Below are 26,095 nucleotides of genomic sequence, written 5' to 3' on the forward strand. Positions count from 1 at the left end.
AGCGGGGGACTTTTTTTGTTTATCCCGTGGGATTCCCACGGCGTAAAACCGCGGGCGTATCCCGCTCCGTCCATGGGCAGGAGGCCTGAATGCACATGACGTTATCATCATCATCTGAGAGCAGCTTTACTGCAAGTGCTGCTCTCCCTGTTCTACATGTAAGGCTTGGTTCACACTGGGCGGATTTGCCGCGGAAATTCCGTCCAGAATTTCGCCGCAGCCGCTAATCCCGGGATTAGCCAGCCATGTGGACGAGATTTCTCAGAAATCCCGTCCACACGATCCGCCACAGCAAAGCTGGCAGAGGCCGTCCGCAACATGTTCATATTTTTTCTTCTTCCGCTCAGGCTGCGCACTCCTCTATGGGAGCGCTGGCCGCAGCGGAAGAGTGAGCGGCCAGGCCGCTTCAAAACCCGTGGCTAAATGCCACGGGTTTTGAAGCAGCACTTCTCCCGGCAGAAATCTTGCGTTTTTTTTGCTGCGGCCAAACCGCGAGATTTCCGACGGGATTCCGGTGTGTGTAAACCCAGCCTAAGGTTGCAATTGCAAGTTAGTACTCCCTCTAGTGGTCAATGTCACTGCATGCAATGTAATTGTAACCATGGCAACTATACAGCAGCACTGGCATATATCCAGATCTTGTGCGCTCTGCTGATTGTGCAATATTAGTAATGTAATGATGCAGTGTCAGGTTGTTGTTTTTTTTTGTTTTTTTTTAAGTAGCATATAAAAAAAACCCAAACTAATTTACCCTAAAAGAATACAAAATAATTAAAACTCTGTATGTAATCACAGCAGCTCATAGTGATAATAGGAAATATAGTAACACTCAGGCCACTCTCCCACACGGTGTCGGCAAAACGCAGTGATTTAGATCACTGCGTTTTGCGACGATTTTTATTGGCGTTTTCGAACTGCGTTTGACAGTGCTTTTTAACGCACCGTCAATGTGATGGGTAAAGAGGTGCGTTAAAAAGCACAAAAACGCACCACTGCTTTAAAAAAATCACATTAGAAAATGCCGTGTTGGAGTGCAGGTCTACGAGGCCCCATTGAAATAATTGGGAGTATTGTATCCCGGTGTTTAAAATGAGCAGTAAAAAGCGCATACGTGAGAGTGCGCTTCCCACTAGAGATGAGCGAGCATACTCGCTAAGGACAATTACTTGATCGAGGATTGTCCTTAGCGAGTACCTGCCCGCTCGGAAGAAAAGGTTCGGCTGCCGGCGCGGGTGAGAGGCGAGTTGCGGCAGTGAGCAGGGGGTAGCGGGGTGGGAGAGAGAGATCTCCCCTCCGTTCCTCCCCGCTCCCGGCCTGCCGCTGAACCTTTTCTTCCGAGCGGGCAGGTACTCGCTAAGGGCAATGCTCGATCGAGTAATAGCCCTTAGCGAGTATGCTCGCTCATCTCTACTTTCCACCCATCAAAATTACTACAAGTCATCTCCCAATGCGACCACAGAGGCTACAGAGCAAAGAAAGCAGATAGCCATTTAGAGCACCCTCTAGTGGTCAAATTTACGGCACGTGAACTCTGCAAATGAGGGGAGGTGCTTACAATAATCAACTACAAATATTTTTGAAACACATGAGAAGCACGATATATGAAAAACTACAGAGACGAAAATGCAAGGAGTTTCCCTTAACAATGAGGGAAAAATGGAGGATTTACATCCGGAATAGATGGGAAAAACTGCCTTATTCTGACCCAGTTTACCCCACAAGCTGCTCTAGAAATGAAACACAAAAGTCACAGGTAAAAATGATATTTTTATTTTAAATTTAAGTAAACCGAGAAAGCTTTTCTTGGTAGCTGCATGTTTTTGTTTTTTTCTTCTAAATGATTATAGGCCCAAGCAATTTGATACAAAGGCTTCCCAGCTGGGGTGTATAACGAACAATAAAAAATGATAACACAAGACAGTAAGGCTGCGGAGAGAGGGCCACTCGGAGGGGCGTCTTATCTCTTCTCCCCTATTCCGCTCTGGGTAAGAGTGAAAGTGCATTGAATAATGGAAAGGAAAGAATGAGTTTGGTCCAGTTAGGAATGAATAGAATAGATATTAACCCTTCCCTGTAAGAATTTCTTTCTTGGTCCTTTTTATTGGATATGGGAGGAGAGAACCTCCCTGCCCAAGCCCAACTTTAGCCAGTAGACTCATATGTATAACGAGGCGGCATACCTCTAGAGGAATTTCAGTTTAGCCTATGGAACCCCACCTGATGGTAAAGATGTTACACTGCTTAGTAAAGGAATGTATGAAGTGTTGTTACAGTTCTGTTACAGATCTGTGGGATAATTCATCCCTCGCCCAGAATTCACATTAAGTTCCAGTTACATTTGTTCTACTAATTGTGCTTTACATAAACATGACATCAGGAAGATTGAAATGACTTGTGCTTGGTCCCCAACATTACAGATCACCGCATGTGGGAATCTCCGTACTCCTTACTAAAGGAAGTGTATCCGAAAGGAGGAGGAGGAGAACATGTGCAGAACCAGGACTTGAGTGAAGACTTGCCCTTGACGCAACCTGTCTGTGCATGAGGGGAGTAAGCCGAAGCAAATAAGGCAGATAGAAGCAAGGACAGAAGAAATTTGGCTCAAGACGCATTTGGTTGAATGTCAGCACCAGAAGACTGCCACAGCTCTTCATAAGACAAAGATCGTAACGTCTGTGATACAGGAAGGGGGTAATCCTGGTTACCCCTCGATAAAGGTGATCAGCACCTGCATTACTCACAGTCTCTATATAGCCAGGATGTAAGAGGAAGGGTACACTGGGGAGATGCAGAAATCATATCTCTAGAAAACCTTTGTAACCTCCAGCACGGCCGTCTCCCTGTCCCTATATAGGGAGCAGTCGTGGAGGAGAAGACACCAGCTGAGGGCCTACAGATGAAATGCTTGTCATTAAAAAGTGTGAAAACTTTTTCTATTGGTTTTCATTTGGAAACCTGTCCCTTTAAATGTTCACTGATTGTTATTGACTAAGCTCTAAAGCCTAAGGTGACGTTGGGGGTGGGGGGTGGGGGTTGGGAAAAAATATACATATATATTTATAAAATATACTGAAATGGGAAAGAGGAAGGAGGGATGGAAAGAGGAAAGGAAAGGTACAATATTATAATTAAGTCTTTCAAGCCGTTGACTAATCAGCTAAACTCTATATAGATTTTAAAGGATTTTCTGAAATAAAATGGCACATATCCAGCAAGATTAATGGTTGCAGCAAGGACGGGCTTGAGAAAGGTGCAGCTCACCCTCTCCTAAGACCCTTCTGCACCAGAGAGGAAGTTGCTCTTTCAGCTACAGATCAACGATGCTAGATTTCTGTAACGTATCGCTCGAGCCTGCTGTACGGTATGGAAGAAACTTGCACGAGGATGTGATACCAGAACACGGACAGAAAAAAAAAAAAAAGATTTGAGGAAATGCAATAACGTGTCATGTGCGGTTAGCGGATCAGAAACAGCACTTGCCATGATTTCCATACTATACATTAGAATTTCACATATAAGGAACTAGGATGGTAACCATTTATCACAATAAGCCAAACCATTAGTAATTGCGAATTACGTTATAAATTGATTGGAGCAAGTAAATTTCACCTCGTCAATTTGGAAGGAGGAGCACAAATTTTTGAGAGTAGGAGGAAAACGTGAGAAAAAAAAAAAAAGGCCTTTCCTTTAAACCAAAAAATTATACCAGTGCAAAGCGCATAGACAATCAGACATTACAGAGGGGGAGGTAAAGCGGGAGACATCTCCTCAATGTGCTCCCTCCAGTGACTAAAGGATGAAGGAAGAGGTCATTTTCTCTTCTGGCGCCAGAGGGCAGCAAAGAGAGGTTAAGAGAGAATGCTGAGACAGGGAGAGGTGGAGACCACCCTTCCCAAAGCTGGGACAGGGCTGCACTGGAATGCTTCATGATTGTGTGAGAAAGAGAGATGAGCCGAGTTCTCCCCAATCAGATGGCTTCAACGTAATTGGCAGGAAGCATGCCCGTCTCCCCTGTGCGCTCCACGGTGCCATACATCCATCCGTCATCAATCTGCTGCACGTTGATAATAGTGTCACCATCCTGGAAGGAGACCTCGTCTTCATCTGCTGCGGAGTAATCATATACGGCTCTGAAGCGCTTCTGTCAAACAAGAGAAAAAGGAAGAAGCCCATTAGAAGACCCACAATGCACTTGCAAGTCATTCATACCCAGGACCACATGCAACATATAGCCAGCCCCGCCCCACAAACTGAATGCTGGCTATTAAAGGGATATACATTACAATGATTGGAGTGATCGTCGAGATTGTTCCTACTCTTCAAATACATATCCAGCAGTTTACATAAGAGTACATTTTAAAGGGGTTGTATGAGATTAGTAAAACAGCACCTCTCATGTTCATATGCCATATTGAAACTCAGTGTATTTTAATTAACCCTTTACTACCAAAGCCCGTTTGTGCCTTAAAAGGGTATTCTGGTTATTGGATGAAATGACATGTTTTCACCCATCCACTAAGGGGAACATGGGTCTGTCATTCCCAGGATCAGACCACCTCTGATCTAGCTAATAACCGGAATACCCCTTTAACCCCTTAAGGACATAACCTATTTTGGCGTTGAGGACCAAATGATTTTAGGTATTTTTTCATCTCAGTTTTTCAAATGCCATAACCTTTTTTATTTTTCAGTCGATGCGGCTGTATAGGAGCTTGCTTTTTGCGTGGCGAACTGTAGTTTTTATTGGTACCATTTTTGGTTACATAGACTATATTGTAAAACTTTTATAATTTTTTTTTTATGATCGCAGGGAGAGAAAACGCATCAATTCTCCCATAGATTTTTTTTTAAAGCTTTAATTATGCAGCATAAATGATACACTACATTTTTTTTTCTGCGGGCCGGTACGGTTACAACGATACCACAATTTTTTTTTTTTAGGTTTTTCCACTTTTCCACAATAAAAACCCTTTTTTGGAAATTATTTTTTTCTAAATCGTTGCATTCAAAGTCCTATAACTTATTTTTCCATGGACAGAGCTCTCTGAGGGCTTATTTTTTGCGAGACGAGCTGTAGTTTTTACTGGTGCCATTTTGGGACACAAGTTTTTTTAATCACTTTTATTGCGTTTTTTAGGAGGCAAAATGCTAAAAATTAGCATTTTGCCTCAGTTTTTTAGCGTTTTTAAAATGCTTTTTATTGTACGCGTTGTTACGGACGCGTCGATACCAAATATGTGGGGGTTTTTTATGCTACTACGAGAAAAAGCATAAAAAAAGGGTTGAACTTTTTTTACATTTTTATTTTTTGTACTTTATTTTTCTCTTCTTTTTACACCATCTGTGTCCCTCTGAGGGACTTACACTGCAGGACTGAAGATCGCTACGATAAGGCATGGTAGGATTTCTCTCCTGCCATGCCTTATCGCTCATTATAGTGATCTTAGGCAATGGCAATACAGGACGCCGGTATCTGGCGTCCTGTTGCCATAGCAACCAGCCGGGCTCTCGCGATGTTATCGCGAGAGCCGGCTGAAGTCACAGAGGGAGCGCGCTCCCTCTGTGAAACCTTTCCCTGCCGCAATCTACTAAGATCGCGTCAGGGAAGAGGTTACAGTGGGTGGGCGCATCTCCGATGCCCCCCGCTGTCGCAGCGGGAGGCTGGCTACTAGTGACAGCCGGCTCCCGCTATGGGATAGTGCGAGATCTGCTATGGTCTCGCGCTAACCCTATGATGTAATGGTACGTCGTTTTGCGGGAAGTACCCCGCTCCCATGACGTACCCTTACGTCATGGGGAGGGAAAGGGTTAATGACCAAATAATTTTTTACTTTTTTTCACAGTTTAATTACTAGAGCCATAAGTTAATTTTTCCGTTAACATAGCCATATGAGGGCTTATTTTTGTGGTTCAGGTTACATTTTTTAATGGCATCATTTAGAAGTACATATAATGTATGGTACAACGTATGAAATTTTTTATTTTTTTTAGAAGGATTACAAGAAGAAAAACCTCGGCTATTCTTTCAGGGATTTAATTTTTACGTAATTCGGCAGGCGGCATAAACAACGTGAGGACGTTCTCTGGCTCAGCACGATTCTGGCAATACCAAGTTTAGTTTAGTTTTGCTAATTTTGTACATTAAAATAAACACTTTGTTTTTTTTAATTAAAGTTTTGCTTTTGTGTTGCTACATTCCAAGAGTCGTAACATTTATTTTTTTCCATCAATGGAGCGCTAGGAGAACTTTTTTTCTTCTTTTTTTTGCATTAGGAGCTCTAGTCTTCATTTATCCCATTTTTGTGAACATAACATTTTGATATTTGTTTCCATTTTTTCTAGAGGCCAGATTAAGGGCCCCTGTCCACAGAGATTTCTGCAAAACGCTGTGGGTCTTCCTTGCACCTTTTTACCAGCATTTGTAAATGCCAGCTCTGCCAGCAGAGACTGCGTGTGGGCAGCAAGCTTACTGCTCACGTATTACACACATACGGTCATGCACAGTGTAACTCGGTGTTCTGGTATCAATTTAAAAAAAAAAAGGACAGAAAAAAAAAAATAAAAAAATGATATCGCCAGCCATACGTAATATATTGCGTATGGCTAGAGTTCGCATACGCTGCCTATACATTAGTATAGGACTTACGCTGCATGGTACGCCGAAAAACAGAGCACGCTGCAATCTATTTCTCGCATGTATCTACACGCTCACGTGCATGGATCATGAAAAAGTCAATTGATACCATTCACCGTGTTTCACGTGGCTGCGCATTGCACGTGTAATATGCAGTGAAAGAAAGCCCGTGGACATGAGCCCTAACAAAATTTGCAATTCTGGAATATATTATTTTTTTATGGCGTTCACCATGTGGTATAAATATGTTTAATTAATTCTGCGGGTCAGTTTGATTACTTCGATAGCAATTTTATTTTATTTTTTTTCCTTGCAAATTTTTCACATTGAAGAAAAAAATGTTTTCTTCTATCACTGCATTCCATGATCCCCAACATTTGTTTTCACTGGTGCTGTGTGCGGGTTTTCGTTTTTTTCGTGGGACAAGTTGTAGTTTTTAATGGCACCATTTGTTGATGACTTTTTGCTCACTTTCTATTCCTTTTTTGTGAGGCAAGATGTGCCAAATTAGCTCATTTTTGCCATGTTTGTATAAATATTTTTTTAGGACTTGTGCCATAAACGTTAAATAACAAACTAAATGTATGTGGATCATTATGAATGGCGGCGATACCAAAATTTTAATCAATGGAAGCCATCTGATTCGTGGCCCTTGTGCAATAACATTGATGAAGGGTTGCGGATTCCTTGTCATTGCCTAGCGGTGGCATGGCATTTTCTGTACTGCGCACGTGCGCTGGCGTGCCTGCCGGCACATCTGCAGTGCAGAGAAGACGACTGCAGACAAGTACGCAAGAGTCACCGGCTGGGCACAGGGTCAGATTCTGCTGCGGGATTCCACTAGTGGAATCCAACCCGGCTGTGTTCATTCGGCCCAAGTGGAAAAAGGTGGAATTTTTACAGCTTTATTTTTTCTTTTATTTCACTAGGAGACTTGAAGTTTGCCACTTTTGATTGTTTTTATAATACACTACAATACTTCAGTAATTGCAGTGTATTATGTATTATGCAGCTTATGAAGCTCAGGCACCGTAGATGGCTAACCCCAAGGCTACGGTCAAGCCTCTGAGTGCCATGGCAACCATCGGGACACTGCATAACATCACTGACTGTGGCACGTAAAGGGTTTAATGACAGGGATCCTCACTATTGCAGCTAGAGCCAGACTGCCATTAGACGGCTGGCTCCCTGCTTTCCTTGGTCAGGGAGACCTTTGCCAGGTTTCTAATGCAACACTATAAAAAGGCATATGCATCAAAATAAGGCTTCTTAGTGGTTGCCGTAAAAAAGACGTATGGGTAGTCGTTGAATGGTTAAATGCTGATGGAGGATGCTGGAAAGAAAAGAAAAGGTTTTTCTAATCTCATACAACATGGGGTGGGTGCATTGAGCCTTCAATGAGGAAAGGGGAACGTGGGACGCCTGTTCACAGGATTGATGGGGGGAATTCTCAGTGAGCTCCCCACTGACCAGACTTTCATCACCTATAGGTGTTAAGTCAATTTTTGGAACACCCCTTTAATGGTGATCATTATGTGTATGGGCACCTTAAAGTCTGTCAGCTCCTATGAGCCCCATACGCTAAACTTGTGGGCTTATAGGATCTGACAGGCTAAACCTGGTGATGCGAATCTTCTACTTACCTTCTGTGCGCTATCAAAGCCTTCGCTGAATGCATCTGGCAGAATAATTGGCGTGTACATAAAATGTGAGAACTAGTCGTCTTATTCTACGTGCACACTTAGATACACCTACAGATGGAACCTAGTAGCTTCGAGAGACTCTACATGGTTTGGATCAGCATTACCATGAATCACGGCGGTCGGACCGAGCTGTATTGTTGGGAAATGTGCGGCCCGTGAAGAGTTTGAAAAGGAGAATAAAACTGAGGAACCAAGTGTTAAATATAATGAAAGGGATTTCCTTTGTATTTCATCTTAACATAATTTAGGAAGTCAAAATGAAGGCTGAGACCTCACAAAACGTGCGTCCTCTGATGCCACTGCTTGCACATGTGGTGCTATATTCCACCAGCACAGCCTACACAATGGTAACGCTCAATAGCATCCAATCAGTAGTATCCCTGGGTAGGTGGACTCACCCCTCCTGCTGGGGCGCTGTGCTGAGTAGCGACAGGGGCTGCTGGCTCATGGTAACCGTATTTGGGCTGCTGCTGTGGTTGCGGCTGCGGCTGTGGTTGCCTTTGATGTTGATAAGCTATAAAAACAGCAAGAACACCAATTAAAATGCTAAATCACACCATTTACTTTTATTTTCCAACTTATCAATGCTCAACTGCATCAATAAATCTGAGCAAAGTCAAACACTACTTTGTCTGAGGCTGCAGTGCAGTGCAGTTCAGAATCCAAATCGTATTTCTGCCACTCTGTACCCAGCCTTAAAGGGGTTATCCCACAAAAGAAAGTATCCCTTACTTATTTACTTTATAAGGGATAGATTGCTGATCATAGGGGTCTTCGACATGTCCTGAAGTGAGGGCAGCAGCGGTTGTGCACACACACAGCTGCTCCGTTCCTTTCATCGGGACCACAAAAGATAGCAAAGTACAAGAACTCAGCTATCTATGGCACTGAAATTAATGGAGGGGTGGTGCAGCTGTGTGGCCACCACCCTTAGGACAGGACATGCTGAATCCTTGTTTTTGAGGTCAGTGTGGGTCCCCACTCATCAGTAAGTCATCCACTATCCAAAGGACAGGAGATATAAAAGGGTGTATAACAAGAAAGCAAGTTAAAGGGCAAATGTACAATTGTAAACTATTGATGGCCTGTAGGCCAAGTAGTCATTGAAATGAATGGGAACTTTGACCACAATACCTGTAATCACCACTGCAGTGTCTGCAGTAATCAGCTGATCATCAGGGTGTCCGAAGCGGCAGACCTCCGCTCATGTACTATTGATGGCCAACCCTGTGGACTGGCCATCAATAGTTTACAACTGGACAACCCCTTTAAGTGCTTAAATGGCTGCAGACACAAAGACTGCTAAAAAGATATAATCTAGTAAAAGTGTTTCTTCTGATCAGATTAGTAATTCATAACTAATTCCCTACCACAATGCTCACCCATGTCTACATGAAAAGACAATCTGCATCAATATTCTCATTCATCCATTGGAAAGCTCATAAAAACCAACATTATTTGAGCCACACACTTCACTGGTGATGGATCGCTTCGTAAATAGACCAGTAATAACGGTTAGCGGTCATCCTCCGACCACTCTGGTGTCCAATAACGATCCCCTTGAGGTCATTTTTACTGCATAAATGTCACAACTTCTGTCCGAGGACCCGATGTCCTCTGCAATATTGTGGCATGTAGTGCAATGACCCCTAAGGCTTATGTGATGGATCTATATCCGGTCTAGTCGAAAGACACATCCAAATGTTCAGAGGTCAAGCCCAATATATGGGTCTCAAAAGGACTATTCTGTTCTTCACTGATCAAGTACACAGAGACGCTCCCTTTCCATAGAAAGTGCTGCAAACAAAGCCATCTGATTTATCTAACCCACATAATAGAACAAAGGGTTTTATGGTGGCAAAGACTGATAGATAACCAAATCATCCCTGGAATGACTAGGCCTACAAGGCTTATAACTGCATTTACCTGAGCTACTGGCTGGGGGCTGATGAGGCTGCATGCTCTCTGAGGGAGGTCGGCGGTAATTGGCAACATCATCTGAGCCTCTGCGGTCCATATCTCCAGCATCGATGGATGGATTTCCCATCCGGCTCTTCTCAAACTCTTCATGATATTTAATCTACAAGCAGAGAACAGTTTCAGGTTACCACAGGATATACCCCAGTAATGTCCCCATGGTCAAGTCTGGTCTCATGACATTTAGCATTGGGGTACCAAGGTAGCTCAGTGTCTCCTATGGTAGGGTGTTATGAAAATGTGCATTGTTCAGCAGAATGTATATTCCCTGTATCCGTATCACTGACTTGCACTAGAATGTGCTGGGACGCATCTGAATAAAGGTAAGCGGTGGAGAATTTCCACAGCAAAATATGCATGCGTTACATGCAAGTTTTGTTGCATTTTACCATGGATGTCATTCTTTATAATACAAAGAATGAAATCCATGGTGAAAATCCACATTTTTCCCCGCACACGAATGAGCAGAATCGGACTGCAAAATCTGTAGCATGTTCCGATTTCCGTGCAGATTTTTTCCAACCACTTGTATATGCGATTTTGAAAAGCACATCTACATATAGTGTAATATAAACTGTTGTGGATTCACGGTGCAGAACGCACAAACCTTCCACTTCCGGATCTGGCCTTTGGATACTGGTTAGGCCAAATCCAGAAGGTCAGAGGCAAGATGTACCAGAGATCACAGACACCCTGTCCATGTGCTGTCCGATGTGTGGGTGTGTGGATATCACATGTCTTACTCTCGTCCGTAAATTGGACCAGCATAGAACATGCTGCGACCCCCACCGATCAAAAGAATGTCAATCCGCCCTGTCACTCAAAGCGGGCCTACTGAAATTTTTCATCATGGCCACGAGACAGGTGATATCCAGGTTCTGGAAACAAGCTATCAAAGTACCCAGGGGGGCGTGGGTGGAGGCGATAGAGGAGATCAAACAACTAGAAGGGCTCTGACTTAAGGACTATGAGGCGGGTGTTGAGGGCTTCTACCATACGTGGGTGGTATGAATAGACACTCGGAACACCTCTACCTTTACTAGATGGCTACAGGATGGTACCTATGAGTAATAGGTTTAAACACCGCACAGAGATGGACACTCAGGGGTTCATACCTGCATCCCCCCCTTTTCCCCATCCTGAGTCCCTTGTCTCCCCATGTGTGTAGTTTGTGTGGCAGTTTATCATGGCAATGGAATGATATATTACACTGTATACTTTATATTTCGGGCCTTGGATTTGGGCTTATATCTCTATTCAGCAAAAGTTATTCTGCTAGCCCTATATTGCCATTAATACTGTCAAGATACGGTATACGATGTTAACGGTTTTGTAAAATCAATAAAAATTTATTGAACATAAAATAATGGCAATCCCGTGTCCCACGAGAAACCAGCATACATACTCTGCCACTGCGCCATTCAGGTCAATGGGAGCAGCGAAAATAATTGTTTAAGCACTCAGAAATCTCCAATGCAGTCATTAAAATGAATTGAGCAGTGGCCGGCATGCACACGGCTGCTTCATTCATCTTTCTGGTCTCTCATGGGACAGAGTCTTCTCATGTACAGACAGCTGCTTCAAGATATTTTGAAGCATGCATAGCTTTCTAAGTCTCCTTAAACCTTCAAGGTATTCTCCTTTAAAAAAAAAAGAAAAAAAAAAAAAGATAACCTTTCTGAAAAACGCAGAAAATACATGCTCAAAAAAACAGACAAACAAAAAAAAGAAAAGCATAAGCTACCGATATGCACGTATACACAAAGTGAAAACTGTGTGATTTCTATGTATTGCGAATGCCGCTGTGAATAAAAAATATTTTATTATACAATTTATGTTTGCACATTTTTTTTTTAACATATCATATATACTCGAGTATAAGCCTAGTTTTTCAGCACAGCACCGGCTGTGATTGGCTGGCGCTCGAGCCAATCACAGCGTTTACCTACACAGCGCTGACGGCGGGGGAATTCAAAGCCGAGCAGGGAGATGACAGCGGGGAGAATTCTCAAGCAGCTTATCGCACCAACGAGAAGACCATCGTGCCGGGGACACAGACGCCGGCTGGGAGGTGAGTATTGGATTTTTTTCTTTACTAAGTATATACTCGAGTATAGCTCGGCTTATACTCAAGTCAATAAGTTTTACCAGTTTTTTGTGGTAAAACTTATTGACTCAGCTTATACTCGGGTCAGCTAATACTCGAGTATATACGGTATGTTCCCCGTGATGTTATAGAAGACTTCTAATGGACAGCCTTAATGTCATTTTTTTCTCAGTTTTCCACTATAAATAGGGCATCCCCCTGAGGTGATCTGGGTCTCGGTGGGTGTGTCGCTGGCAATTGAAGAAACAGCATTGTCACTTCCTCTATGCTCTATTCGTAGGCTGAAAAAGAGCAGACAGAAGCAGTTATAAACCGCTTCCATCCCCTTCTTGGGGTCCCCGACTGTCTCTGACCACCCAACCTGTTCCAGCTAGATTGCAGGAGCTTTAAACCTATATAGTACATATACAATGGTGTGGGTTTAAAAGTCTGGAACCAAGCGCCATATAATTACCGTGCTTGGTCCTTATTGGGTTAAATAGTCCATGTTCTGTCCAAGTTTACTCAGTTACAAACTTAGGAAAAACTCACCCATGTAAAAAGGCCTTAGGCTGGGTTCCCACGGGACGGAAATCCCGCGGCTTGGCCGCACCAAAAAGCCATGGGAGAGCCGCAATTTTAAAACACGCGGCGTTTCGCTGCGGGTTTTGGAGCGGTTTGGCCGCCAGCATTCCTTTGCGGCTTTCTCTCCCCATAGAGAAGAGTGAGGCCACAACGGGAAAAAAAAAATCTGACATGCTGTGGCTGTCAATTCCGCTCCGCATCGCCGGTTTCCGCCCAGCTTCACCGCAACGAATTGGCCACCCCGTGTGGATGAGATTTTTGCTAAATCTCGTCCACATGGCTGGCTAATCCTGGGATTAGGAACTGTTGGCGGATTTGCTGCACAGAGATTCCGCACGGAATTTCCACTGCGAATTCGTCCCGTGTGAACCTAGCCTTACAGTCCTGTGCAAAGTTATCTTCACCATCCTTCCCATTACTCACGTTACTGATCTGGTCCTGTGTCTTCTTAATTCTCTGCAGCTCGGGAGTATCAGCAACCACACTGAACCCTTTGCCTTTATTTTTTTCAAAGTCTTCCTTGTAACGAATCTAAAAGCAAGAACACACCAAACTAATTTTTTCAGAAAATTCTTCAAAAACATTTTATGACCAGTTTTTACAAATATATCACCCTCATAGACATTGGGTCTGCTGGAAGTTGCCCATTCTCTTTGTTTCACACGAGCAAGCTCGATATCAAGCCGATAAACCCAACCCAATATCGCACTCCAGAACAAGCGTTTTAAACGCCTTGCATGACTTCAGTGAAATTCTGATTTTCACGTGTCTGAGGATCGGAAGACTTACCCAATAATTTCATAGGCAGATCTACGACAAGCCAATCACAAACACATTCCACTCACCCTCCATTCGTATCTACCCCTTGCCTATGGAGTCCATAGGAGACTGTGCCGTTACGCTCCATTAATTTGGTCCAGAGATTAGGCCATCAATGTAATAAAAAAAAAACTTGGAGGGTAAAAAATGATAACCCCCCTCCCTGGTAATATCAGAGGCGGGATACATATAGGATCATTGAAAATATCAAATTATTTATATATAATTTATATAGCAGCGACATAGGTAGGAGGGGAGGGGGGGGGGGGGCTGAGATGCTGCTCAGTTTCCTTGGACACAGCAACCATGAGAACAAGAAAAGCATTTAACTCCTAAAAAGCTGGATACTTTCCACCCTCGTTACCAAAGTGGTTTTTATATTGTGATTTTTCTCCTTTCCGGAGAGACGCTGCCACTTTGCAATAACGATAAGGACGACCTGTAACGTCTATGTTGCTATGACTGCATTGTGCGGCTATGGAAGTGAAGACGGAGGATGTGGGATTACTAGCAGACTTTGTTATAGCAAGTGGTATTAGTCAGTTCACTGCTCACAGTGTTATGCACAGTGATGGATAATGCGCCTTTTACATGGGACGAGCGCACGTGTGGGTGACGTCACCGCTAGTTATTCGCACTTGAGAATTGTTCACTTCTCATTCAGCGCTTCACAATCCTATGCGCAATACTGAGTGAGGAGTGCCAAGATGTAACGAGAAGCGAGCCGGCGAGGATTTTTAGGCTGAAACTGAGCAACAAACGAAAAGCTAATGAAAAGCGTACGGCAGCTCGCATTTATACATAACGATTATCACGCACTTTCGTTCATTTGAGCTAATTTAGAGCAACAATCGTTACGTGTAAATGGGCTTTAGGAGGAGATTCCAAGTGTGGCAAAAAGTTAGAGAAGTTGTATGACATTACAAAAAGGCTTTTTTTTTTCTTTTTTAATTACAGAAACAGCATGCTCTGTCTGGTTCAATTTAATGGGACAATACCACACAACACCTATGGGCAAAAATAGCATTGCTTCATCGGAAAAGAGAAGTAGACCCATTTTATTTATTTTTAAGGACAGACACAGCTTTATGACCCCCACTCAGTGTATTTCTGTGCCCATGCTGCAGAGATTACAGGGAGCTACTTCAGGTATGGCCTTAAGAAAGGTATATCCTTGTCAATCTTAATGCTAAAAGTCTACTGTACATGTAAAAAGCTGATTTTGGGCCACATAATCTGTCAGTGTCTGAAAAATAATTAGATAACACAAGGAGTAATGAACTACTACTGGATGAGGTGACCTGATGCCAAATTTGCAAAACCATCACAAATCTAAATGGAGGCACCAAAAATTCTAATTGGTTATGGAGTGGAGGCCTCTAAAAAGACCTGCCCACGAGGGCTCTTTCTTTACTTTATGATTGCTATGCAAGACAGACGCCGGGAATTTAAAGGGAACCTGTCAGCTGGAGCATGTAGTCCAAACAGCAGGCAGCATGTTATACAGCAGGAGGAGCCAAGAAGATTTGATATATCACTTTGTGAGAAAAGATTCAGTAGAAGGGTAAATGTACATGGAGGATTAAAGAATTGAGCCCGAGACTTTTGGGCTCAACTCGCATCAGCCAACACTCAAGACTTCCCGTCCATGTGCTGAACACGGCACATGGACGTGTTCTTATCCGAAAAATCAGCCAAGAATAAGATATTATGTGATTTCTTTTTTTTTTTTGATTATCAGTTACATTTCCAAAAATCAGATGGAAAATCATCCATGTACCCCGACTCATATTTTATTAATTCATATCTGCTTATTTTGAGCTTAGAGTGATTGACAGTTGTGTTAAGTACCTACAGAGATAGCCACCAGTCACTGATAGGACCACCAAGCCCAGAATAAGCAGAGATTTACAAGAATGAAACACATTACATTGTATCTTTTCCCACTGAACCATCAATCTGCTCAGCTCCTCCTGCTCTATAACATCCTCTCTACAGCATGGACTACATTTTCCAGCAGACTGACTCCCTTTAAATATCTGCCAATAAACACATATTTGAGTAGTCAGGTATATGAAGAAAATGTATAGACGGCTAGATGCCGCAATAGGTCACTGTAGTGAATGATACACATTAAAAGCAGTTGTTGGAAACAGAAAATACATTTCAATTAACCCATTAGGGACTTCTCAAAGAGTAGCTGCACTAACTTTTGATATGCGGCAGGGAAAAGTGCTCAGGTGAGAGCTGCAGCCTCCTCGTTCTAGTTATCAGCGTCAGGTATCCCACTATTGATCAATACTTTTCACATGTCTCAAGTTAGTTAAAGAAGCAGCTACTCTAAGTAAACAGAGGAAAAGCAGGGACTAGTACTCTGGAGGACCTGTTACGTCCATGGTTTTAAGGCCTTGTTCACACGGGCGACAAATCGCATGTATGAGAAGTCCATGCTTTCCTATCTGTTACAGCATGCAACAATCAGACACAAAAACCTTGCAGGTCCAGCGATATGCCCGCGACTCGTGAGGTTTTGTAGCCCATGTTTCCCTATGGAGCCTTCCTCTCTGTTGCATCGTATGAAAACGTGGTTTTCGTGCCGTGCGATGCAACTTTGATAGTAGGAAATTCTACTATCAAAGCTTAATCTAAGCCCTAGCTGCAGGGATAATAAAAAAATACATATACATCACTTTACAAGCGCTCTCAGTTGTCACAGCAGCTTCTACCCGGGTCCCGACACCGTTTCTCTCCATCATCTTCTGGCCGGGGATTAAAAAAGCGTCAGCCAATCACAGCCAGCGCTCAATGAGTGTCTATAATTGAACTAATCACAGCCATTCATTGAGTGCTGGCTATGACTGAACCAATTACAGCCATTCATCGAGTGCTGGCTGTGATTGGCTAAGTGTCAGCCAATCATAACCAATGCTTCCAGGAGGCGGGGATTTTTCAATCCCCAGCCAGAAGATGATGAAGAGAAACAGTGCCAGGGACCGAGAAGAAGCTACAGTGGCGCCCCGGGAAGTGTGGGAGACGTGATGTATACTTATTTTTTTATTCAGCTATGGCTTATATTTCAAGCCCCACCTCCCCGAAAATCCTTGCATGTGGTGCTACAAAGTCGAGGTATCACCGCGAAAAGACGCTGGGATATTGCACAAACCAGTGATGTGATATCGCCGCGAATTTCTCACAGCGATGCCATGTCACTCGTGTGAACGAGGCCTAATGGACAGAGCCTTGATTATAATGGAAACTGTGTAATGCTTTGTTTCCCCTCTGATGCCGCTGCGGAGAAACTGAAAACTTGCATCATGGTTCCCCTATAAATTATATTTCCATGCTTAGGGTTACAGCAATAAGAGCCCGTGAAAAGCTGATTGTCAAGGGATCCTTCTAACAAAAAAAAAAGAAGACAATTGTCCAAAGTGGACAGCACCTTTCAGCCAGGTCCAAATATAGTGGATCTGCTGCAGATCCCACACTACAAAAATCCCAATCTACAGTCCAGTACAGCTGAACCCCATCCACATGTATTGGGAAAAAGTCTGCATGGAAATCAGTTTGGCCACCTACACACGGGCATATTTGAATTAGGGAATCCGGAGTGGGCGTCTGCCCCCAGATTCCGCAGCAAATACAGTCCAAAGCATGCTATGGAAAAGCGCTTTTTCCTGCACACGAGCAGGAATTAATCGCAATTTTCTGCTCACGGAGAAAAAAACACAGCACGCTCTATTTTTGTGCTGTGTTCGCATAGACTGCTTCCATTAATTGCTCTTCCGCAATTAATATTACGGAATGGTCGCGGAACCTGTGTCATCGCCTAGTGACGGCGTGAGAAAACCTGTACTGAACATGTCAGACGGCGAGACGTCTGGACTATACGCACTAAAGAAGAAAGACGATGACTAACAGGTACACAGGGTCACTGGCCGGGCACGAGGTCGGATTCCGATGCAGGATCCACCATCCAACCTGGTCATGTGAAGCCGGCCTTCGGCCAACAACTGCTTTTCAGGCGCCCTCCACACACACGAATGTTTGCCCCGGCTGAGCGTGTGTTTAGGGAGGCAAGCCACAGCCAGACATCTGTGGTGGTGGCTTATCTCCTGGGGAACAAAGAGATTGGGTGTTGAAATTCAATGCCCTTGATCCTTTTTGACCCCTGACATCAGCTGTCAGGGAAAATTGAGCTGCCCACATACACGAGTGTCATGCGGTCCGCAGCTATGGGTCTAGACTGCACTTCCATCTATTGCACGTAACTGCAGCAATACTATGAAAAGTACTACTGACAGATATGACGGCACATTCTATAAAGCCACCCAGCAGGCATTCAAATACGCACAGAGCTGGCACACCATATACCGTGTTCCCCCAAAAATAAGACTCTGTCTTATATAATTTTTGCACCAAAAGAGGCACTAGGTCTTATTTTCAGGGGATGTCCTATTATACTTGCGTGGTAGGCTTGTTCTAGGTCCCACTCACTCCTTTTCCAAGCTCCGGCGAGTGCTTCCTGCAGTCCTCGGTGCTCGTACATCACTTCCTGGTTGCGGGATTCATAACTCCCACCTCCACGACAAGATAGCTGTTGGTTGGTTCTTCGACCGCTGCTCAGCCAATCAATGAGCTGAATGAACCAATTACAAGCATTGCAATGGTTCATCGAGCGCTGCATTAATAGGCTGAGCAGCAGTTGAACAACCAATCAACAGCCATCGCGTTGTGGAGGCAGTATTTATGAATTGGCCACAAACCGTGGCCAGCAAATTCATACATCCCACCTCCACAATGACATGGCTGTTCTTCGACTGCTGCTCAGCCAAATCAATGCAGCGCTGGATGAACTTTCTTTTATGTAGTGTAGCTAGGGCTTATTTTCAGGGTAGGGCTTCTATTTCAAGCCTCCCCAAAAATCCGTTTAGGGCTCATTTTCGGGGTAGATCTTATTTTTGGGGAAACAGGGTATATGCCAACATTATACATGGCAGTTTTTTGAAGGAGCAAGGGGAATGCTTACCTGGCTCTGCAGCTCACTCTGCTGCTTCAGGCGGAGGTTTTCTGGAGTGTCAGCCACCATAGTGAAGGACTGCTTGGGGTAATGCCTGGAATAAGAAAAAGAAACAAATATTCACATACCTTTGCAAAAATTATCTACCAAACATTGGGACCCAGAGAGGGCCACTACAAGTAATTGAAATGCTTGGTCGTTTGCAAAGCTTGCAATGTGCATTTGCATATAATCAGTTCCTGCACTGCGTGGACAGTGCAGTACTGAGGAGCGTGTACATTTACACAAGACAGACACTTTAGAGGAAATGAGGAAGTTCAGAAGGGGCACTGGAAACTGAGCAATTTAGTCATTGTAGTGCCAATCACATGCAGCCTAATCCTATGTGGAAGGGTCAGCATTGTCAAATTACAAGCAGGAAATCAGCCACCATTATAGGGAAACATATACTCAACAACACCATCATATGTAGTAAGCTCCCTCTAGTGGTGGCAGAAGGTAACCAGAATGTTACCCTTTAAGTCAATGTCTATGCAAAGGATTTGGAGATCTGTATCGGACAAACAGCACTCCAACTGCTAAATAGATCTAATAAGACATTATTCAGCACAAACATTTGGACCTAAAATATGCATACATTTAAAACAACCCTTTGGTTTCAGGACAAAATTCTGTCCCGGAACAGTAGGTGGAGGGGGTATATTACCTGCAGTAGTAGTTCTCTACTGCTTCTCCAAGCCACTGATTTTGGACCTCATTTTGGCTGTCCAAGATGCACACTGTGCATTGTGCTCAGATTGGCCAGTGCTGATCACGAGCTGCGGCCAATCAGAGAGCATATACAGTGCACTGTTGAAATTAGGTAGTCTGAAGATTGTGTTGGCCCTCTTGAATGGCCAAAAATGAGACTGAGAACTAGTGGATCGGAAGGGCTCCAGAGAAGTACTGCAGGCAATATACACCCCCACCCATCCGGAGATAGAATTCTGTCCCGAAATCAGAGGGTCACTTTAAGGATTACACTAGGAAACTGCTTACATAGCAATCCCCTAATATAACCTTATTAATAGGAGACACTTTCTTCAGCAGCATATGCTCCAATAAGGACTATGCAACACAAGGAAATGCGAAATGTGCATTTTAGGTCTGCGAGTCTTATAAGTCATCTCTGGACAATAATACTGTCTGATGGCCAACAAACATAAGACTGACGCCATTTCTCATAAAAGGAGCATATCAGAGTAATCAGACACCTAGGCTGCTGCCAAGTGTTTCATTATTTCTCGTCTCTTCCAACCACCTTGTAACGTAACACCAGACGGCTGCATTTGAGCCGATATCCCTGTCAGCGTCAAGTGCATTTTATATCAGGGTGGTAAGACCACTCCTTAAAGGGACCGCACACCACTATACAGTTTTATTCTTTTAAAGACCTTATGCTAAGCAGAAATACTAAACTTCAGTAACCACAAACAGGAAAGGTGGTGGTGGTGGAGGGGGTGGTTGTAGCAAACTCGTCCCGTCTACTGAGCATAAGGGGTCTATTCAACGTGAGACTTATAAAAAGTTTATAGACCATTTTATGGTATTAAAAGCGCTTTCTAGGACTTCATCAAGTGATTGCCCAGGTAAACCCATTATTCTGATTCGATCATCACATTAAAATCACAATAATTTCCCATATCTGATCTTTCTGGACCCCCATAACTGAGGGGTAATGGAAGTCGCATGTAAATCTGGGCTTCCCTTAGTGTCAAATCTACATCTTAAAGTTTTCCAAAACCAGTCTTATCCAGTTTACAGTCTCCGGTGTTCTCATACAGGTTTACTAAGAGCAGCAGACTTCTATAAGACACTAGTGACATGCAGACATCTCGGTGGGTGGCTTAATAAGTAGCCACACTGACTATTTGTATCCTGTCCACAGGGTGACAGGAAGCAGCCGGGCCTACGCATAGGTGACCACTCGCAGCACAAGGGGCGTTTCATCCCTGACCACAGTCACATCCTCTCCAACCCTTATGCCTATTTATAGGCAGTTACATAGCTGATGCTTAGTCAGGACAGGGCGTCATAACCCGCAGCAGAAAAATACACATCCTGTCATAGAAATGAGCGAGAAATTGAAACGAGTGCAAAGCAAAATGCGGCAGTGAAGATAACTGCAGAGTCCGAAGTGCAGAACAGACTTATGGGACAAGAACAGGAAAAATGCAATGCAGAAATGGGGGAGCAAAGTACGAGGAACATGTAAATCAGCCAAACATCATTTGAATATATCCCTCTGAAGTCAGATAACCAAATACTGAGTAGCGCAGTCAGACTCTCCCCTATGTATAATGGCTGATAACAAGGAACTATAATCAACAGCGCAGGAATTGGAGACAAAGATGGTCATACACGAGATTAAAGGGAGCCAAAAAGGGCAATTTAAACGATACATCTTTATGATAGACTTCAAAAAAATCTGTCCTGATAGGTCCCTGTTTTGGTCATTTTCAGCAGATACTTTACGAATATGGCATGGTCTGACGATAACAGATTAGCATTTGTTAATTTGCAGAAGGCTACTCTGTTTCATATATATTTTCTCATCTATCTTAGCAATATGCCAGTATAGTCTGGCACATCAAGGTGGTCTTACACTGGAGGACTGACAAGCGCTTAAGCGCCCAATAGCCATCCCAAAGATTATGTGCTTTCACACAGGAGCGATAATCGCTCACGGACTGGAAGTGGAGCGCATCGCAGATCTCTTTTGACTTCCCACCTCCATTGAGAGTAAACAGGCAGTGGTTCATAGATGAATAGATGATAGGGGGACCGGCCAACAGCTCTGTTATGTATATTGGAAGTCTTGCTGGCGATGAGACGTAGTAATGTAATAGTTGCAGACATTTTTTCATACTTCTTGTAATGCCATTAACGAGCACTACAGTCAGCCTCTCTTCAGCCTGAAATAGCTGATAACAGGGAACAACAGATTCATACTCCACAATGCATGTAGAGACTTTAGATGTAGGAAAAAGATAATAGCTACAGTAAATAATGGTTCTGGACGATAATCTCGCTGCAACTGTACCCATTATCACTGCCTCCTGTGAAAGGTGCAGCGCGAAGAGATGAGGCTGTCGCGCTTGCAGACGACTGGCAAACGCTTTTCACGGTGTGGGAGCCCAATTGTGAGTAGGTGGCTGCCAGCATTGTACCTGTGATAAAAATCCCACAACATGAAACGTGTGGGAGGCTGCACCAGCTGTCACTACACAATAGACTATATGGATTGTATTGGATGTTGTGCTACTAGTGTGTCATCATCTGCAAATCTAAGGATTCCAGGCATTAAAATAAGCCATGCTAACATGGAAACCAATGAAACGTGGAAATGGTAATGCATATTAGCAAGCCTTGTATCATACTACTAAGCCACGGCTAATTAAATGCAGTGCTGATATACCGGTTATCTGTTTACAGGGAACAATACAGGGCTTGCAATACAGGAGCAGGCATGGCCAGCCTTAGCTATGTGCGACCCATGCGATCACACAGGGCACTGGCCAACAACCTGTAGGGGCACCATAGGCATATGTAGGCTGTGGGCAAATGCCTTCCTTAGGTCCGCCCTGCCAGATCTTTGTCCTCTGGGCAGCAGTGTCTTAGGAACAACATGAATACTCCTCCACCTGGCTCTCTATCTCCCCTCTGATATTCTGAGGAGCCACTACCAGCTCAACAGTGCTCCTACAACACAATCACTTAATTCTGCTACTATGATGTGGCCATCTTTGTTGATTCCTGAACCGCGCTGGGCCCTGGCGCTGCATTCCTGAACCACGCAGGGCCCTGGCGCTGCATTCCCGAACCACGCAGGGCCCTGGCGCTGCATTCCCGAACCACGCAGGGCCCTGGCGCTGCATTCCCGAACCACGCTGGGCCCTGGCGCTGCATTCCCGAACCACGCTGGGCCCTGGCGCTGCATTCCCGAACCACGCTGGGCCCTGGCGCTGCATTCCCGAACCACGCTGGGCCCTGGCGCTGCATTCCCGAACCACGCAGGGCCCTGGCGCTGCATTCCCGAACCACGCAGGGCCCTGGCGCTGCATTCCCGAACCACGCAGGGCCCTGGCGCTGCATTCCCGAACCACGCAGGGCCCTGGCGCTGCATTCCCGAACCACGCTGGGCCCTGGCGCTGCATTCCCGAACCACGCTGGGCCCTGGCGCTGCATTCCCGAACCACGCTGGGCCCTGGCGCTGCATTCCCGAACCACGCTGGGCCCTGGCGCTGCATTCCCGAACCACGCTGGGCCCTGGCGCTGCATTCCCGAACCACGCTGGGCCCTGGCGCTGCATTCCCGAACCACGCTGGGCCCTGGCGCTGCATTCCCGAACCACGCTGGGCCCTGGCGCTGCATTCCCGAACCACGCTGGGCCCTGGCGCTGCATTCCCGAACCACGCTGGGCCCTGGCGCTGCATTCCCGAACCACGCTGGGCCCTGGCGCTGCATTCCCGAACCACGCTGGGCCCTGGCGCTGCATTCCCGAACCACGCTGGGCCCTGGCGCTGCATTCCCGAACCACGCTGGGCCCTGGCGCTGCATTCCCGAACCACGCTGGGCCCTGGCGCTGCATTCCCGAACCACGCTGGGCCCTGGCGCTGCATTCCCGAACCACGCTGGGCCCTGGCGCTGCATTCCCGAACCACGCTGGGCCCTGGCGCTGCATTCCCGAACCACGCTGGGCCCTGGCGCTGCATTCCCGAACCACGCTGGGCCCTGGCGCTGCATTCCCGAACCACGCTGGGCCCTGGCGCTGCATTCCCGAACCACGCTGGGCCCTGGCGCTGCATTCCCGAACCACGCTGGGCCCTGGCGCTGCATTCCCGAACCACACTGGGCCCTGGCGCTGCATTCCCGAACCACACTGGGCCCTGACGCTGCATTCCTGAACCACACTGGGCCCTGACGCTGCATTCCCAAACCACACTGGGCCCTGGCGCTGCATTCCCAAACCACACTGGGCCCTGGCGCTGCATTCCCGAACCACACTGGGCCCTGACGCTGCATTCCTGAACCACACTGGGCCCTGACGCTGCATTCCTGAACCACACTGGGCCCTGACGCTGCATTCCTGAACCACACTGGGCCCTGGCGCTGCATTCCTGAACCACACTGGGCCCTGGCGCTGTATTTATTAGAAGAAGAAAAAAATCTGCACAGGTAGCCATTCATCCTAAGGCCAGGACTGGGCAGTTAAACCTGATGTGCAACCTGTGCAGTTGTACAAGGGTCGTGTAAAATAAAATAGTGCTTCCTTCTTTCTATTAGATCATTTTAGGGTATATGCTCCGTTCTCACACTTACTAGCGAATTAATAAGCGTTGAGGGTTTTTCTGGGGAGTCATGAATGAGGTGGGTATGACTAGCACATCACTGTCATCAAACCAGCCGCTGGGAATAAGGGATATAGTGTTCCTGCACAGGAGCCTTCTGTTATCTGTCCCTGAGTAAGTGGCTATGGCTGTACTTGTTTATTTGCCTTATTTAGCTGTGACATCACAAAGCTGTTCCACTAGGTAAGCTACCGTGACATCACAAGGGCGAGTTTCAGCCAGGATAGCTGTGTTATGACAACTGTATTTCCAACAAAATTTCAGGCAGGTTAGCTGCTGTGTGATCACAAATGTATTTCCAGCATGTAGGCTACACAACATCTATATGGGCTTTAGCCAGGCTGTTGTGACATCACAGTAATTTCATCTGAGGAGCTGCTGTGACATCACATGTGGACTTCAGTCAGGAAAGCTACTATGTAGAGATGAGCGAATATACTCGTTTCGAGTAATTACTCGATCGAGCACCGCGATTTTCGAGTACTTCTGTACTCGGGTGAAAAGATTCGGGGGGCGCCAGGCGGCGGGGGGAGGTGTGGCGGAGCGGGGGTAGCAGCGGGGAACAGGGGGGAGCCCTCTCTCACTCCCTCTCCCCCCCCCCCCCACTACTCCCCGCTGCAACCCCCCACTCACCCACGGCGCCCCCCCGAATCTTTTCGCCCGAGTACGGAAGTACTCGAAAATCGCGGCGCTCGGGAGAAAAGGGGGCGTGGCCGAGTAGGTTCGCTCATCTCTACTACTATGGCATCGTGAGTGTGTTTCTGTTAGGTAACTGCTGTGACATCACAACTTGGTAAGGCAAGCTACTGTGACATCATAAATGTGTTTAGTCAGGTAACTGAGTGGGTTTCAGTACAATTAGTATATTCCACTTGGAGTTGGAAACTAAGGAACTGATGGTACTTCTAGCTCAGGAGCCATAAAATGAAAAGTTAATCAAGTTGATGATGACTAAACAAGCCATGGAGTATCTTTACAGTGGCTTCATACAGGCGGTAAATGCTGCAGAATTTCCATAGTGGAATTTGCTGTGGAAAATTGGCAGTATTTACATGCATGAGATTTAAAAAAAACCCCAAAAAACAGATCTATGTGAAGCGGAAAACTTCTGAACAAGATGTTCAGCGTAATTGAAATACAACGCAGATTTAGAATTCGCAGTATGTCAATGTATGTTGCTGATTTTGATAGCGAACTTCAACCTTTGTAATGCAAAGGTTGAAACTCGCAGCAAATCTGTGGCATTTAGGCGCAGTTTTGGCTGCTGCATATTTGCTGCAGATTGTCAGCTGCAGAAAATGGCCCGTGTGAAAGTAGCCTTACATTACACAGGCAGCCCAGCATGCTTGTGTATGGAGGGAGGGATGCAGAGCCATCTAAAGTACTTGGGCTATTTCGTCCAACACCCCCATACATATGCAAGTTCTTGGCTAGGGCCGGCCGTGCATGTTCTGATGGAGAAAGCTGCTGCTGCTAGACACATCGATAAAAACGCAACCCTTTAGATTCTTTTCTGAGGAAAGTCTGCTAAGCCCCAAGGAAATTAGATACCAAAAAAGCTAATATTTTTTGGCCATCTTAGGTCAGATACTTGAGATAACCGCTTCGCTCAACCCTCCTACACTCTCTGTAGGTGTATTAATCATGGCAGAGACCGGTTCTGTGGTTACAGCAATTGTGGAACATTATAGGGGAAGTCTATCAGCTTCCTTTTTTTGATCTGACATTTATTTTTCTCCTATTTAAGGGAGTTTTCCGGGAAAAGAAAATTAATGAAGGTCAACGTCTGCAAAATGAGAAAGAAAACATTCAATATACTTTGGGGTTTTGCCCACCGATCTCAGACACCCTTTATTTATGCCTGTACCTAATGAAGCGTTATCC

The 26,095-nt window shown here is 45.2% G+C and overlaps 1 protein-coding gene across 1 annotated transcript in view; it reads right to left on the reverse strand.

Annotated features, from left to right (window-relative positions):
• Positions 1–1,747: 1,747 nt before the first annotated feature.
• Positions 1,748–26,095, reverse strand: part of LASP1 (LIM and SH3 protein 1) — a 56,999-nt gene continuing 32,651 nt past the window's right edge. Inside the window, exons 3-7 of the mRNA XM_066587633.1 lie at positions 18,831–18,915; positions 13,409–13,516; positions 10,264–10,417; positions 8,736–8,851; positions 1,748–4,141 (exon numbers count right to left, since the gene is read on the reverse strand). Coding sequence (XP_066443730.1) covers positions 3,968–4,141; positions 8,736–8,851; positions 10,264–10,417; positions 13,409–13,516; positions 18,831–18,915 — 637 coding nt within the window. The 3' untranslated portion in view covers positions 1,748–3,967. The remainder of the gene's footprint in view (positions 4,142–8,735; positions 8,852–10,263; positions 10,418–13,408; positions 13,517–18,830; positions 18,916–26,095) is intronic.

Source organism: Eleutherodactylus coqui, chromosome 13, assembly GCF_035609145.1.
Source record: "Eleutherodactylus coqui strain aEleCoq1 chromosome 13, aEleCoq1.hap1, whole genome shotgun sequence".
NCBI classification, from domain to species: domain Eukaryota; kingdom Metazoa; phylum Chordata; class Amphibia; order Anura; family Eleutherodactylidae; genus Eleutherodactylus; species Eleutherodactylus coqui.